At 40.8% G+C, this 17,733-nt stretch overlaps 1 protein-coding gene across 1 annotated transcript in view; it reads right to left on the minus strand.

Moving 5' to 3' along the window:
- Nucleotides 1–205: 205 nt before the first annotated feature.
- lhfpl3 (LHFPL tetraspan subfamily member 3) overlaps nucleotides 206–17,733 on the minus strand; it is a 229,790-nt gene continuing 212,262 nt past the window's right edge. The window contains exon 4 of the mRNA XM_059987185.1: nucleotides 206–285. Coding sequence (XP_059843168.1) covers nucleotides 269–285 — 17 coding nt within the window. The 3' untranslated portion in view covers nucleotides 206–268. The remainder of the gene's footprint in view (nucleotides 286–17,733) is intronic.

Raw genomic sequence — 17,733 nt, forward strand, 5'->3', positions numbered from 1 at the left:
CCTACCTAAATTTGTGGTTTTTTTAAAATTCTGAGACAAATTAGCCCTCACACGACCTTAAGTTTCCTGGCAGAACGAATCATCCAGACATCCCAGTAGTTTACCAAAATAGATCTTGCACTTGTAAATACTCTATTCATGGTGAACCAGGCAACCGTCATTCATTCAGACTGAAAGTAATCACATGGATAACATGCAAAATAGTGCAATATTTACTTCTGAGGTTAAACCTACAGAAACAAAATCGTTAAATACATACCTTAATTTCTTAAGCATTTCCATCATCTGCAAAATAAGGAGATATAAAATATTAATTATTTCCTACCCATAACTTCAGCCTGAATTTTAATAGTACTTACAAATAGTACTTTTAAAATTATTACAAATAGCCAGAACCTCTTATTGACTTTAGCAGTAACATTGTCATTGCTGGTCCAAAACAACAGGGCTCTCTAAATTGATGATAGAACAAAGCCATTGTTATAAATTGGATTGAAAAATCTAGAAGTACCTTATACATTTAAATGATGAACTTGAATTTTAAATGCAAAAGATCTTTTTCAAAAAAATACATTATTTGAGAAGAATTATCCATGATAGCCTGTTAAATAATTATTGTTCAACCAGCATCTAGAAAACAAATTACTGAGCATTATTACATTACTATTTATCTAAGACTCTCATTTATTGTGAAGTGTTTTTGGGTAACTTAAGAACATGTTAGTTGTTATGTTAACCTAAGTATTTCTGTTGTGATATAAATAAGTATTATTTTTTACTTCTATCTTGTCATACTAACTACCTTGAAACTTGCTTGGCCCTGACTTCTTTCTTGTATCTCCCAAATGAAAAGTCTGCCTGCAGCATCAGATTTTAGTCAAAACTGGTCACCAGTTTTGATCACCAAAACTGATCACTCCTGTGCAAATAAAGATTGGCAGTACTTCAACTTACTTAGTAATGTTTGCATAGCATGTTGCATATTGGATTCTGATGTTTTAATCATAGTTTTATCTGAAGTCAGGAATGAGGCCAAAAGTTGTGGATACAGCCGTCCATCACGGGGAAAGCCCTCCCCACTATTGGGCACATCTGCATGGAACACTGTAACAGGAAAGCAGCATCCATCACCAGGGACCCCAACACCCAGGACATGCTCTCTCCTCACTAATGTCATCAGGAATAATGTACAGGAGCCTCAGGAATCACACCACCAGGTTCAGGAACAGTTTCTACCCCTCAACCATCAAGCTCCTGAACCAATGGGGATAACCTGCCCCATCACTGAAATGTTCTCAAAACATTTGAGCTCACTTTCAAGGGCTCTTCATCTTATTTTCTTAATATTTATTGCTTACTTATTAATTTTTTTTATTTCTTTCTTAATTGTGTTTGTATGGTTTGTTGCCTTTTGCACACTGGTTGAACACCCAAGTTGGTGTGGTCTTTCATTGATTTTTGCTATGGTTACTATTCTATGGATTTCTTGAGTATGCTTGCAAGGAAATGAATCTCAGGATTGTATATGGTGACATATATGTACTTTAATAATAAATTTACTTTGAACTCTGAATTTTGAAAACTTGTTGCTTCATGAACATTTTTTAAGCATTGAAACAACAAAGATTGAAACAGTGATAGGAGCAGAAACTAGTAACAAGACAACGAGACTGAATTGCTAAGTTTAAGATGGTGCTGACCTCATGGTACAGCTTTTATACCCATGGATAAGAAAAATACTATTCAAACTCTTAGATAAGAGTCAACCAATGAGAAAGTTCTTATTCAAACAATGCAACACCAAGATAAGATTCTAGGATCATACCAATATAACTACGAGGGTACACATTGAACTTTTTAAATAGATACTATGACCACTAAGAGACCTAATAAACTTTTACATAAAGAGCTACTTAAAATACAATTAACCGTTAAACTGAATCGAAATTATCAATTAGACAGTCTTAAGAATAAAACAGTCAGATCCAACTCCCAGATTCAGAAGATATCTGTTGGCTCTATTAAGAAGTTTCTTCTTCCAATATATTGTGTTTGATCAAACTGAAATGTTGGCCAGTTCATTGAATCTGTTGGTCAAATGTGTTTCTTGGAGTCAGTGCATTTTGGGACTAATTCAGCTCTCCTGCCACTCAAACTACTCACTTACAAGCAGCAACCTTGAAAGGACTATTAAAATTTGGCCTGACTGTTTATTATTTCCTAACACATTGACACACTGCCTAGCACTGCATGTATATACTGTACTGTTAAGATTGATAGTACGGTGGTTTCATTATTGAACTTGAAAGCCGGAGATCTGGAGGCAGGAGGGAATATTTCAAACGAGAAAATCTGCAGATGCTGGAAATCTGAGCAACACACATACAATGCTGGAGGATCTCAGCAGGCCAGGCAGCATGTAGGAAAAGAGTACAGTCAATGTACTCTTGGGAGTTTAACTTCCAAGGATACACATTGTGTCAAAAGGACAGGCAGGTAGGTAGAGGGGTGGGGTGGCTCTGTTGGTAAAAGATGAAATTAAATCCTTCGAAAGAGGTGACGTAGGATCAGACAATGTAGAATCCTTCTGGGTACAATTAAGAAACTGCAGGGTAAAAAGATCCTGATGGGAGTTACATAACTCAAAACGGTATCCAGATGTAAGAATGAAATTACAACAGGAGATATATGTAAAAGGAAAGTAAAAAGGGCACTTACAATAGTCATGAGCAATTTCAATGTGCAGATAATTTGGAAAAGTCAGGTTGGAGCTGCATCCCAAGAGAGGGAATTTGTAGAATGCCTACAAGATATCTTTTTAGAGCACATTGTGGCACAGCCCACTAAATAAAAGGCAAATCTGGATTGGATGTTGTGTAATAAACCAGGTTTGATTAGGAATGTTAAGGTAAAGGAACCTAAGGAGGCAGTTATTGTAGTTTGAGAGGGCCGAATGGCCTAATTCTGCTCATATGAAATGAGATAATAAGCTGCTGGACCATAATGGCCTGAAGCTTCCCTGACTAATGAGGAAGCCCTGTAGCTCAGAAGGGTAGGGATAGAAGAAAGAGGACCATAGTAATAGGGGACTCGATAGTCAGGGGTTCAGACAGGCGGTTCTGTGGAGGTGATCGGGAGTCCCGGATGGTAATTTGCCTCCCTGGTGCCAGGGTTCGGGACGTTTCTGATCGCGTCCAAGATATCCTGAAGTGAGAGGGTGAGGAGCCAGAGGTCGTGGTACATGTAGGTACCAATGACATAGGTAGGAAAGGGGAAGAGGTCCTGAAACGAGAGTATAGGGAGTTAGGAAGGCAGATAAGAAGAAGGACCGCAAAGGTAGTAATCTCGGGATTACTGCCTGTGCCACGCGACAGTGAGAGTAGGAGTAGAATTAGGTGGAGGATGAATGCGTGGCTGTGGGATTGGAGCAGGGGGCAAGGATTCAAGTTTCTGGATCATTGGGACCTCTTCTGGGGCAGGCGTGACCTGTTCAAGAAGGACGGGTTACACTTGAATCCTGGGGGGACCAATATCCTAGCGGGGAGGTTTGCTAGGGCTACAGGGCAGACTTTAAACTAGTAAGATGGTGGGGGGGGGGGCGGGAATCAATTTGAGGAAACTATGGGAGAGGAGGTTAGTTCACCAGTAGAGCAAGTAAAGAGACAGTGTGTGAGGGAGGAAAGGCAGGTGATGGAGAAGGGATGCGCTCAGCCCTAAGATGTAGGGGAGAAGAAAGAAAAGGATAATAAATTTGAATGCATTGTTAGGGATGAAAAGAGAGGAGGAGGTGGAGAGTATCTTAAGTGTATCTATTTTAATGCTAGGAGCATTGTAAGAAAAGTGGATGAGCTTAAAGCGTGGATTGATACCTGGAATTATGATGTTGTAGCTATTAGTGAAACATGGTTGCAGGAAGGGTGTGATTGGCAACTAAATATTCCTGGATTTAGTTGCTTCAGGTGTGATAGAGTAGGAGGGGCCAGAGGAGGAGGTGTTGCATTGCTTGTCCGGGAAAATCTTATGGCGGTGCTTTGGAAGGATAGATTAGAGAGCTCCTCTAAGGAGGCTATTTGGGTGGAGTTGAGGAATGGGGAAGGTGTAGTAACACTGATAGGAGTGTATTATAGGCCACCTAATGGGGAGCATGAGTTGGAAGAGCAAATGTGTAAGGAGATAGCAGATATTTGTAGTAAATACAAGGTGGTGATTGTGGGAGATTTTAATTTTCCACACGTAGACTGGGAAGCTCATTCTGTAAAAGGGCTGGATGGTTTAGAGTTTGTGAAATGTGTGCAGGATAGTTTTTTGCAACAATACATAGAAGTACCGACTAGAGATGGGGCAGTGTTGGATCTCCTGTTAGGGAATGCGATAGGTCAGCTGACAGATGTATGTGTTGGGGAGCACTTTGGGTCCAGTGATAACAATAGCATTAGCTTCAATATAATTATGGAGGACAGGACAGGACCTAGAGTTGAGATTTTTGATTGGAGAAAGGCTAACTTTGAGGAGATGCGAAGGGATTTAGCAAGAGTGGATTGGGTCAAGTTGTTTTATGGGAAGGATGTAATAGAGAAATGGAGGTCGTTTAAGGGTGAAATTATGAGGGTACAGAATCTTTATGTTCCTGTTAGGTTGAAGGGAAAGGTTAAAGGTTTGAAAGCACCATGGTTTTCAAGGGATATTAGAAATTTGGTTCAGAAAAAGAGGGATGTCTACAATAGATATAGGCAGCATGGAGTAAAGGAATTGCTCGAGGAATATAAAGAATGTAAAAGGAATCTTAAAGAAATTAGAAAAGCTAAAAGAGATACGAGGTTGGTTTGGCAAATAAGGTGAAAGTAAATCCAAAAGGTTTCTACGTTATATTAAAAGCAAGAGGATAGTGAGGGATAAAATTGGCCCCTTAGAGAAGCAGAGTGGTCAGCTATGTGTGGAGCCGAGGAAGATGGGAGAGATTTTGAACGATCTCTTCGGTATTCACTAAGGAGAAGGATATTGAATTGAGTAAGGTGTGGGAAACAAGTAAGGAAGTTATGGAACCTATGACAATTAAAGAGGTGGAAGTACTGGCGCTTTTAAGAAATTTAAAAGTGGATAAATCTCCGGGTCCTGACAGGATATTCCCCAGGACTTTGAGGGAAGTTTGTGTAGAAATAGCAGGAGCTCTGACGGAGATCTTTAAGATGTCATTAGAAATGGGGATTGTGCCAGAGGATTGGCGTATCGCTCATGTGGTTCCTTTGTTTAAAAAAGGGTTCTAGAAGTAAGCCTAGCAATTATAGACCTGTCAGTTTGACATCAGTGGTGGGTAAATTAATGGAAAGTATTCTTAGAGATAGTATTAATAATTATCTGGAGAGACAGGATCTGATTAGGCGTAGCCAGCATGGATTTGTGCGTGGAAGGTCATGTTTGACAAACCTTATTGAATTTTTTGAAGAAGTTACGAGGAATGTTGACGAGGGTAAGGCAGTGGATGTAGTCTACATGGACTTCAGCAAGGCCTTTGACAAAGTTCCACATGGAAGGTTAGTTAAGAAGGTTCAGTCGTTAGGTATTAATGCTGGAGTAATAAAATGGATTCAACAGTGGCTAGATGGGAGAAGCCAGAGAGTAGTGGTGGATAATTGTTTATCGTGATGGAGGCCGGTGACTAGCGGGGTGCCTCAGGGATCTGTTTTGGGCCCAATGTTGTTTGTAATATACATAAATGGTCTGGATGATGGGGTGGTAAATTGGATTAGTAAGTATGCCGATGATACTAAGGTAGGAGGTGTTGTGGATAATGAGGTGGGTTTTCAAAGCTTGCAGGGAGATTTATGACGGTTAGAAGAATGGGCTGAACGTTGGCAGATGGAGTTTAATGCTGAGAAGTGTGAGGTTCTACATTTTGGCAGGAATAATCCAAATAGAACATACAGGGTAAATGGTAGGGCATTGAGGAATGCAGAGGAACAGAGAGATCTAGGAATAACAGTGCATAGTTCCCTGAAGGTGGAGTCTCATGTAGATAGGGTGGTGAAGAAGGCTTTTGGAACGCTGGCCTTTATAAATCAAAGCATTGAGTACAGAAGTTGGGATGTAATGTTAAAATTGTACAAGGCATTGGTAAGGCCAAATTTGGAATATTGTGTGCAGTTCTGGTCACCGAATTATAGGAAAGATATCAATAAATTAGAGAGAGTGCAGAGACGATTTACTAGGATGTTACCTGGGTTTCAGCACTTAAGTTACGAGAAAGGTTGAACAAGTTAGATCTGTATTCATTGGAGCGTAGAAGGTTGAGGGGGGATTTGATCGAGGTATTTAAAATTTTGAGAGGGATAGATAGAGTTGACTTGAATAGGCTGTTTCCATTGAGAGTAGGGGAGATTCAAACGAGAGGACATGATTTGAGAGTTAGGGGACAGAAGTTTAAGGGAAACACGAGGGGGTATTTCTTTACTCAGAGAGTGATAGCTGTGTGGAATGAGCTTCCTGCAGAAGTAGTAAAGGCCAGTTCAGTTGTGTCATTTAAGGTAAAATTAGATAGGTATATGGACAGGAAAGGAGTGGAGGGTTATAGGCTGAGTGCGGGTAGGTGGGACTAGGTGAGATTAAGAGTTCAGCACGGACTAGGAGGGCCGAGATGGCCTGTTTCCGTGCTGTGATTGTTATATGGTTATATATGGTTATACGGTTAACAAGCTTACCAATACCCTAGACACAAAGACATCTTGTGGAGCAAGACCCTACGTGCAACCTTTTACCAGGAAGCTGTTTCCCAGCTATTGGGCAGGGCTGACTACTGTGTTAGAAAGGTTTTTCCAATCAAAGCCAGCAATCCCTCCCACCATTTTATGAGTTGGTTAAGTCCCTTCCCCAAATTTATTGGCTGTTAAGGGGATTTGGATATTCCATTAATAAAAATATTGACACTTTTATAAAATATAAAAAATTGATTCCTTATTAAAATCAACATAATTTAACAATTAGCCTGCTTCCATATTTCCCCATGACAAAGAAGCTGGTTTTCCTGTGTCCAGTTCTCCCAAAATTCCTTATCAGCTTCGCCAGATTCCACTACTCAGCTACATGAAGGTTATTTTAAAATGATCAATGGAGGAAACTGGAGCTCATGGAGCAAATCCATTCAGGTCCAGGGAGAACATACAAACTTTGCAATAGTTGTGAACTCATGTCTGTGGACCTAAGAGGCAGCAACTTATAACTGTGCAGACCTATTTGCTCGTCTCTCTATCCAGCTTTTGCCATTGGATTTGGGCTGGGCCAGACGTCGAGAAATCTGCTTTCCACCATGAAACTACATTTAGGTAAAAGGAGCTGCAGTTAACCTGTTAGTGGCAATCAGCTAAATGAAAGTTTGGGACTTTGCCTTTGCTTGGAAATTCTGAACTCCTGTGGTACATAGGTAAAAACTGGCAATTGAGTAGAACCTGATTTATTTTAACTAGAAGATCGGAGTCACTCCAATGAAAACCTGGTTCACTAATGTTCACTAGGTTCAATTAAATGCTGGCTCAGCTTACAAAGCCCACACCCTTTGGATGAATGTAAAGTGAAAATGGCATTTTTCTGAGCAACCTCAACATTAATCCCTGATTTTGTATTCTCATAGCATCCAGCCAGATCTGGACAAGGCTACCTCTTTCTGGTCACCTACAACCATTCAGTTAATAGTGGTTCTTTAGAATGAAGTACATTGGGAAGAAGCACTGGGTAACAAAGGCAAACAAGATAGCTTGAACTAGGTTTACTTTGGGGTTGGGTGTCTTCACAAGTCCCTCAGAGTTGCACGGCTCAGCAGCACATGCAATGCCCAAGCTGTCCTCATCACTAAGAATGTTGTTGCCTGAATCAGCTACTAAGCTAAAGTAAAACAAAATAAAAATTCACTTGCCTTCATCTTCTCTGACCCACCTAACACAGCTCCATGTTACCACAACGATATTGATAGTTGTCCCCGTATAATCCTTCCTTCATATTCATGAATCAACCATCATAATGTGGATGTTCTTGGAGCAGCCTCCTCTTGCTAGTGTTTTAAAGGAAAATACTGGGGGCCAGCCCTAGCACATGATTGCAACGTTACCTGAAGTATGTTCCAGACCCCATCTCTTCATCACGTCTTTCACCGTAAGGTCTTAAGTATGCATCTTTTCTAGTGATTTGTGTGTTAAATTCCAGCTTCTCAGCTAGTGAAGATGTTTACATCCACATGTAGCAAGACTTGGATAACTTTGCAGCAAGAACTCCTCCGTGTTAAGTAACATCTGCACCCCACAAGTGCCAGTCCAAATAAAAAACAAGAGACTGATATGATAATCTCCCCTTTCAACAGTTTTTCTAACAGCAAGAAGAAGATAAATACAGTATATTTGCTTAGAAGAGCGCACCTCTTGCAAAATTCACTGAGAATCCAGGATAAGACAGCCCACTAGTTAGGTACCCAATATTTCTAGGTACTTAATCCCTTCTCCACCAAAGGAGAATTGCCAAAGTGTGTTTCTCTGCAAGATACAGTACAGTTCATCAGAGTTTCTTCAGGTGTGACCCCCACATTATCAGCCCCCATCAGTGCAAGAACAAGCCAAATGCAAGTGTTACTAGTTCAAGCTTCACCTTGTCAAAGCACTGTAGGATTAGAACACTTGCGGTTCCTTCATTGTCACTAGCTCAAAAATTCAGAAGCTCCCCACTTAACAGTTCTGTGACAGAGTCTTCAGAAAATCTGCAACAGTTCAAGAAAGTTGCTCATCACCACCATCTCAAAGGGTAACTCTGGAGAGATGGGTTGGGTTTCTCAGTGGCACCCAAACCTCATGAGAAGATAATTTTAAAAAATCTTTTGTGTGCTTGCATGTTACGTTAATATTAATTTGAAAAGCACTCTATCTCAGGTGATTTTCGATTTGTTAAACTGTAAATTAAAATAGTCTCTGAGCGGTAAGGCCTGCGTATCTTCAGTGCTCAATCATTCAGCAAGGTAACTGCTCTCTGCTCCCTCTTGATCCTAAGTGCAGAATTCATTTCTGATTTGCCTTTTCTAATATAATACATTCATTTCTGAATTGCCCAGTAATAGTATTAAGTGCTGATGGCTCCAAATGTCATTTAAACACTATTGATCCATTTAATGCCAAACAGAGAGTCTTAAACTTACCATGAGTTGCCAATTTAATTTTAACATGCTCTGCTGTGGACCGCCTATACAGTCCAACAACAGAGCTCTAACTTCCTAAGGTTCCCAGCATTTACACTAAGGAACCCTTGCTATGTTTAATGGGGTCTGTAGAGCTTTGCAGAAAACTCATTCATTGTTTAGTATTTTTAAAGCTTTTAATTTATTTTACTTTTTCTTCAGATAACTCAGATTAGGATTTTTTTTTAGCTTTCAAGTGTTACAATATCAAAGACATTCAGGAACATTTATAGGCCCTAACAGCAAATCTGGATGTGGGTTTTGTCAGCTCTCAAAGCTGTTAGGGTTCAAAAGTCAGGGTCTCAGATATGCTGTTCAAGGTGACGCCAAAGTCTTGAATGCCATGAGAAAGCAAGAGAAGTTGTCAACAACCAGATTCGTTAAGTTTGACATGAAGGGTTTGTGGGCCGTGATGACAAGAGGAAATTTATGCTGGTAAAATCTGGAGAATATAATGACTACAAGGCAAACACGAGGAAATCTGCAGATGCTGGAAATTCAAACACCAACACACACAAAATGCTGGTGGAACACAGCAGGCCAGGCAGCATCTACAGGGAGAAGCGCTGTCGACGTTTTGGGCCAAGACCTTTCGTCAGGACTAACTGAAAAGAAAGATAGTAAGAGATTTGAAAGTAGTGGGGGGAGGGGGAAATATGAAATGATAGGAGAAGACCGGAGGGTGTGGGATGAAGCTAAGAGCTGGAAAGGTAATTGGCGAAAGTGATACAGAGCTGGAGAAGGGAAAGGATCATGGGACGGGAGGCCTCAGGAGAAAGAAAGTGGGGGGGGGGGGGAGCACCAGAGGGAGATGGAGAACAAGCAAACAACTAAATATGTCGGATGGGGTAAGAAGGGGAGGAGGGGCATTAACAGAGGTTAGAGAAATCAATGTTCATGCCATCAGGTTGGAGGCTACCCAGCCGGTGTATAAGGTGTTGTTCCTCCAACCTGAGTTTGGATTCATTTTGATAATAGAGGAGGCCATGGATAGACATATCAGAATGAGAATGGGACGTGGAATTAAAATGTGTGGCCACTGGGAGATCCTGCTTTCTCTGGCGGACAGAACGTAGATGTTCAGCGAAATGGTCTCCCAGTCTGCGTCGGGTCTCACCAATATAGAAAAGGCCACACCGGGAGCACCAGACGCAGTACACCACACCAGCCGACTCACAGGTGAAGTGTCGCCTCACCTGGAAGGACTGGGGCCCTGAATGGTGGTGAGGGAGGAATGACTACAAAGGCATTTGTTCTTGGTTCTGTTCCTCTTATCCCTGCTAATCCAAATATTTATGTGTGGGATTGTGGCTGTGAACTTGGAATATGCCTTCTAGGATACCTTAGAATGTGCTTTTCCGATATTTGTTCCCTTTATTGCTTTTTAATTAAATATTTTAGAACTCATGAAAGATGCAGGTGACAATAAATGGAAGATACAAAGCAATATTCAAATGCAAGAGAGTTTTTCCAGAGTCTTGACCATAGTTTCTCCCTTAAATAACGCTTTTAGACCAAAATGTCTCTTCATCTATTTCAAATGACTACTGGCTGCCATCACAGCTAAGGAAACTACACTAATTATCCTTTAAATGTGCTTTATTGGTTCTGAACGACTTTAGGATATCCGAAGGCCAAAGAAAAGGCTCCAAAATCAAATTACTCTCTATCTTTACTAAAATGAATTAAATTGAAGTGTAGTTTTTGATAATTGCCATAAGGTGGCATAGTCTTCCATTTTTAAATCTTTAAATGAAAGTCATGATTCAACGCTAACACAAGGTGTATGTGGTTACCTTCACATTAAACAAGTGTGTAAAGACAATTTAAGTAAACTCATATTCATATACTGAATTCAAGAATCCAAATTCCATATGTCATACATGAATTGTTCCTGTTGGTAACAAAATGTGATGTCTTTTTATTAACATAGACCAAAGATAAGGGTTTTTATCTAATTTGTGCTTTTCAATATATATTTCCCTTTAATAGATTTGTTTTAATCCATTGGACAGAATCAGAAAAGAGGCATAGAAGGACACATGAACCGCAAAGGGTTAAAAAATATGCTTTAAAAAACAAATCTATTTTCAGGAATTGAGGAGGTTCAAGTAGAGAATAAGCCCCAGTTCTGACCAGTTGAGCCGAATAGTCCAATGATTTCCTGCATATTCTTTATAAAGAGTGAAGATCAATTGCATGATTGCATCAAGACCAATTTACAGCTTAATTTTATAACAAATGGCTGTTAACCAAAAGCAGGGAACAAGATAAAAGATGTATTTAGCTCTAGTAGTCTCAGCACACAAATTTAGTGAGGTATAAGGTTTTTAACAAATGAAAATGGTACGTTGTCGATAATCAAAAAAAAACTTTGTTTTCCTTAAAGAAACCATTTTAGTACACTGTAAAAGGAACATCTAAAGAAATCTCATTTATATGCAGTAAGATGTTATCTACAATCCCTTTTCCTAATTCCGCCTCATTTAAACTGCCAGTGCATTTCACAACAATGACTAATGGATGGTGACATAGCAGTTAAACTATCAGACTAGTAACCTAGAGTTTTGTGATCCAATCCCACCATAGCAGATTTGCAATTTCAATTCAGTAGATAACCTGGAGTTTGAGAGGGTGGGCACGAACACCAACTTGTCACAGCACTGATGACTGTAAAAGCTACTAGCGGGTCACAAAAATCTATTTTAGGAGAGAAAATCTGTCATCCTTCTCCCATGATTACAAACCCACTCCACTTGATTGACTTTTAAATTCCCTTATTACTTGACTACCTGTGTGCTTAAAATCAGCCGCACTAGGCAAGGCTAAGCAATCTCACAACTAAAAGTTGAGATCAAAACTCTGTACTCTTTGAACACCTAACCAATTAAACCGCTAACAAGAGGAGGTGGCTCCAAGAACGTCACTGCCTATTCAAGGCCCATCATAGGAGTGCTTTAAAAACAATGGAAGCTTTCACAATCACATTCAGCCAGAGGTACTAAGTAGATGATTCATCATAACAAGAGTCCAGCATTAGTGCACAGGAAATTATTTGGGGGGGGGGGAGAGAAATTAACTGCACTTGGAGATACTGGAATTAAACAAAAATACTCAGCATGCTTTTGTTAATTGGAGATACTGTCTAACCAAATACTAGTTTTTAAATAAGGTAACTAAGTTTGTCAATGTGGGTAATGCAATTGATAAATTGGCTACATTGACTTCTGCAAGGCCAGTGACAAAACCATAAGATCTAGAGCAACTTGACCTCCTAAAATGCAAACACCTCACACTTGCCAACATTAAATTCCATCGACCATTTCTCCATCCAAATTTACAACTGATTTATATATTGTGAAATCCTTTGACAACCTTTCTTGCTCTCCACAACTCCACCAAATTTCATGTTATCTGTAAACTTCCTAATCAGTCCAACCTACATTCTCACACAAATATACGTTACAGAGTCCTCAGCAATGATCTGTGCCAAGGACAACTGGTCACAGACCTCAGAAAAACATCCCTCTACCATTTCCCTCTTTCTTCTGAGGTCAAGCTAATCTTGGATCTCAAACAAGAGAAAATCTGCAGGTGCTGGAAATCCAAGCAACACACACAAAATGCTGGAGGAACTCAGCAGGTCAGGCAGCATCTATGGAAAAAAGAGTACAGTTGACATTTTGGGCTGAGACAAGGGTCCTGATGAAGAATCTGGCCTGAAATATCAACTGTAATCTTTTCCATAGATGCTTCCTGGCCTGCTGAGTTCCTCCAGCATTTTGTGTGTGTAATCTTGGATCTAAAAGGATTACTAGGACCCCAGAAATTACTGAGGAACAGAAGGGCCTTGGTGTACAAGTCAAAGGACTTCCTGAAGTCAGGAGCACTAGTTAAAAAAGGTACACTACACACACACACACACACACACACACACACACACATATTATATATACACATACATGCATATATGTCTTATTGAGCTACAGAGTGGAATAACAGTTCCAGCAAAATTCAAACGCAGCAAGCAAAAATTTCTGGATAACCAGTGATATTTAAAACAAGTTTCCATGGCTCTGCAAGAAAGCAAAGTTATTTTTAATTACATTCCCACCTCTTATCTATTTGAATGTGGTTTTAGTCAAGCTCTTCACCTGCTATCAAAAGCTCATAACTGTCTTGATATTGTGTAAAGAGGCGATCTTCAAATATCTTTGACCAGGTTGCAATCAGATATTCAAAAACTCACTAATTCACTAAGGATCTCAATAAATACCCAAAGTAACAATATTAAGCACTTTTTGTTGCTGATTATAATAATATTATATACAGTATATTATAAATAAAGTATTTTATTTAGAGCTTTGAAATAGTTTTATTTTTCACATACACCTGTAACATTATATTTAACATGTAATTACACTTGTTGAGACATAAATATTGATTGTGTATTTGAATAATTAGTACAGCTGACCCAAACAAACCTGAGCAACTAATGAAGACTATGGAGGGTGGGGTCACTTTGATAGGAAGAGAATACGGAATTGCTGTTCAGTGGGAAAAGCAGACGTGCAAATGTTGACGTGCAGAGGCTCAGATACAGTGTGTAATTCAGAAGCAGTGCAATTTATTAAGAATTTATTTACCTAGCAGGTAGATTGCTTTCATTCCTGAAGTGTGGGCATACTATTGTAGTGATTGAGTAGGAAGAGTGCATTTACTGAAGTTTAGAAGAAAGGGCAACAAAATAATTTTATTTTAAAAAATGAGAGGGATTGGATAGTTGGATGTCTGAGGCCATTTTCTCTGCCTGGAGATTCTAGAACTTTGAGGTATAGTCTCAACATAAGGGCTTGGGAGAGATGCAGTTTTTTTATATATTTAGAGGAATGCATATTTTTAGAATTATTACCTTGTGTGGTTTCTGAATATATCAAAACAAGGACTGATTGTCTTTTGAACACTGGAAACCAAGGCCTAAGGGGATTGGCAGATTTAAGGTACAGGATCAGCCATGATTTTATTGAACAGTGAGGTTGTAAAGCCCGCTCTTAATTTAATGCCCTGCACAAAACATAGCTGTTTGTCCTTAATCTGTATCTCACAATTCTGAATTTGAGCTTGCTTAACTTTATTTCTGGTACATGCAGACCTATTTTCCCATTTGTAAATAATTCTCCAGAACCTCTTCTGAGAAAATTTTCAAAATTGCTATTCGTCCAATTATTCATATAAGCATATAAAATAAAGTCTCACATGATTAGTGCGATATGAATTGTGTGTTTATCTTTACAAGAAAATTCATAATCATGGCATAAAAATTCCTATGAAATTTCCCTAGATATTTTGCCCTATATTTGGTGTAAGAAAATCCTGCTATAAATATGACAGGGCAAGCCATATTATCCCACCCGGTATACTGTGCCCAGGTTTGTTTTTCATGTCCAAGGTAGGATATAATTGGTTCTGCAGGTAACTGGTGGTATTCCCTGCACAACTTTAGCACTTCTACCAGATTTGTAATCTAGCAGTTTTTTTTTGCACTGGGTAAAGTTTTCAAGGTGAACATGGTAATCCACATTTCTTTGGAATTAATTCATTCTTCGGAATGGATCTTCCGGGATCTGGCTTGAATTCCTGTGGGGCCTGCCACCAAGCAGTAACCGTTCTGGATATGGCGGACTGGCATAAAGTTGAAGCAGCAAATGCACACCTTTGTACTACCTTTAGTGTTAATCACATTCTTCCTATAATATCAAAAGCAAATCTGCTCACAATATTCCATCTGTAGTGGAATTACATTTATTGATAATGACCTTCTAGCTCTTACCTTCCTCCATCATGAAGGTGGCCTTATCCTGGTACAAGAGGAGGCCATGGATTGACACGTTGGAATGGGAATGGGAATTAGAATTCAAACGTCTGGCCACCAGGAAGACTCACTTATGTGCAGAGGTGATGGCATGAATATATGAATATTGATTTCTCCTTCCGGTGAACAAACTCCCCCCACCCTTTATTCCCCACTCCTTCCCTTTCTCCAACTGTCCACTCTCCTCTCCCACCAGATTATTTCTTCTCCAGCCCTCGACTGTTCCCTCCCACTTAGCTTCACCTATCACCTTCAGGCTAGTGTCTTTCCCCTCCCCCACTCTTTATTCCAGCATCTTTCCCCTTCCTTCTCAGTCCTGAAGAAGAATCTCGGCCCCAAAAGTTGACTCTTCATTCAGTTCCATACATGGTGCCTGATCTGCTGAGTTCCTCCAGCATTTTGTGTGTATGTTTCTGCAGACTCTGTAGAAAATCAGTATATGTTGAAGAATTATAGTGTATAATCTCATATGAAAAAGTATCAGTATTATATATAAAACGTAAAAATAAAACTAGCATTTTAGGCTGTATTTTTTAATAATTTAATTTTTTAGCAAATATTTGTTAAAAATGCAAATTCTATGTGCAATAAAGAGCTGACCAATACTGACCAAGACCCACAAGAAAGAAGAACATCCCTCTCATCGGATAGCCCCACATTCCAGGCGGACGGAGTGAACTTGAGTGAGGTTCTCCCAACTCCTGCCTTGAAACTGGGGTCCTCAAAAGGAATTTGGGGCTACCAGGGAAACGTAAGCTTGTGGACCCGTTGGGTGGCTAAGCCTTATGTGGTGGAGAGTCAAATGCCAAAACCTACCAGTTTTCCGGGTGAAACCAGAGGATGGGAGTGGGCCTGTCAAGATTCTCCATTGGAACCACCTGCTCAGCACCCAGTCAGCAGGGTCCGGACAAGCCAGCATTAATGTATCAAGGACTTCAGACACTCCCACATCGGCCTCACTGACAATTAACCGTCGTATGGATAATCACTAGCACGAAGCCCCCAGGTCTCCAGTGCCCCGAATAGGGTCAATGGTAAATGCTTCAGATACTGGGTGTAAAATGAACGGTACAACGTGACCTGTAACCCGGCGTCGAGTATGGCTTTAGCATAAATACTCTCTATCCATAGCAACACACTGTCAATTACATGCAAGCACTGGATAGTGATTTTGGCCCGACAGGAATCCACCTTGGAAGAACATGGACAAGTCTGCTCTCAAAATCCTGTACCTGATCACTATGTATCTGCTGGGAAGGCCAGAATAAATGAAATACTTCTTCCATAATACTTTGGCCACCGTGGATGCCCTCTGGTCCTTGGCAGGAAAAACCTGTGCATATCTGGTGGTCCCCTAATTCTCTGAGACCTCTGTACCCCCTCACCGAACTCTTCAGGTTCAGACACCACTGGGAATACTTCCGGTCTACCTGGCGAGGCCTCTCCTGGCCTATCACTCGTGCCCACCTGTAACTCGGACCCCTCGGTCCCGTGGCCAAGCCCCGCTTCATCCCTTGCAGGGTCCCGCTGCAACCCAGGCTGTCCACAGATAGTCCCCCCACTCCTCACTTCACCCGACTCAGCGGGAGAAGGGCTAAAGTCTCTTCCTCAATCAACGTGGAGTTAGCAAAAGGCAACATACACCACACATCCAGGCCCTCATCCTCCGAATCAGTATCCCTCTCAGAGATGGGGGCCGGCCTAGCCTCACCTGTTGTGGGCCCTGCAGTCGCCCCACGTTTCCACGGAGTCCTCTTACTAGGTGTAGTCTCCAAGTTGGGCTCTCCTTATCTCTCCCTGGCAAAAGACCGTGAAATCCCTGCTTCCAGACCCACAAGAAAGAACAACATCCTCTCACTGGATAGTCCCACATCCAAAGTCCCGTCATCTCTCATCATAAACCAAACATTGCTGTTACGGAGAAAACCGTTACATTAATAGGGAAAACTTACAGCGTGTTACACGCACTTTTGCTCGGATACAATCAACAGTCTGTAGCTTCCCTTTCAGAGGTGAGCTTTTCAACCACCTGCATGACTTGGCATTTTTGTGGTGTGAACTGACGTCTCGAAGGTGCAGGACAGTTGTGATGTGGCTGGTAAGGGCTGAATCCAGGTGGCAGTGACCGGGCCCAAGAGTGAGAAATGGGACAATGTTTGGCCATTGCCAGAGTGGACAATTCGATGCCGCAGAACCAAGACGAGGCAGAGTTGAGGCAGCAGGGCCTGGGCCCGAGAGCAAGGTAAAGCCCAGGCCAAATTAAAAAGGTTGGGTATGGGCCGAATCGAAGTGGCAGGACCTGGGCCTGAGCCCGAGAGCATATTCAAGTGGCAGGGCCCAGGTCCGAGAGTGAGGAATGACCTGAGGTTTGAATGATTCAAGCATCAAGCCAGATTGAAAAGGTCAGGGTGTTGAGGCCAGTGTTCAGCTCACTGCTCTGCGGCAGTTACTTGTTTCTGCGCTGAATTGAGGCTCTGACCTGCAAGTAACGGGCTCCTGAATCAACTGGGACTGGCTTCATGGCTGTGAACTCACTTTCATGAACTTCAGTTATATGCCTACTTTTACTTTTTACACATTGTTATTTTTCTGCACACTTGGGTGTTTGTAAAATACATTCTATTGTGTTCCTCTGTTTTGTGGTTGACTGTAATCT

This window comes from Hypanus sabinus, chromosome 13 (genome assembly GCF_030144855.1).
Source record: "Hypanus sabinus isolate sHypSab1 chromosome 13, sHypSab1.hap1, whole genome shotgun sequence".
NCBI lineage: Eukaryota > Metazoa > Chordata > Chondrichthyes > Myliobatiformes > Dasyatidae > Hypanus > Hypanus sabinus.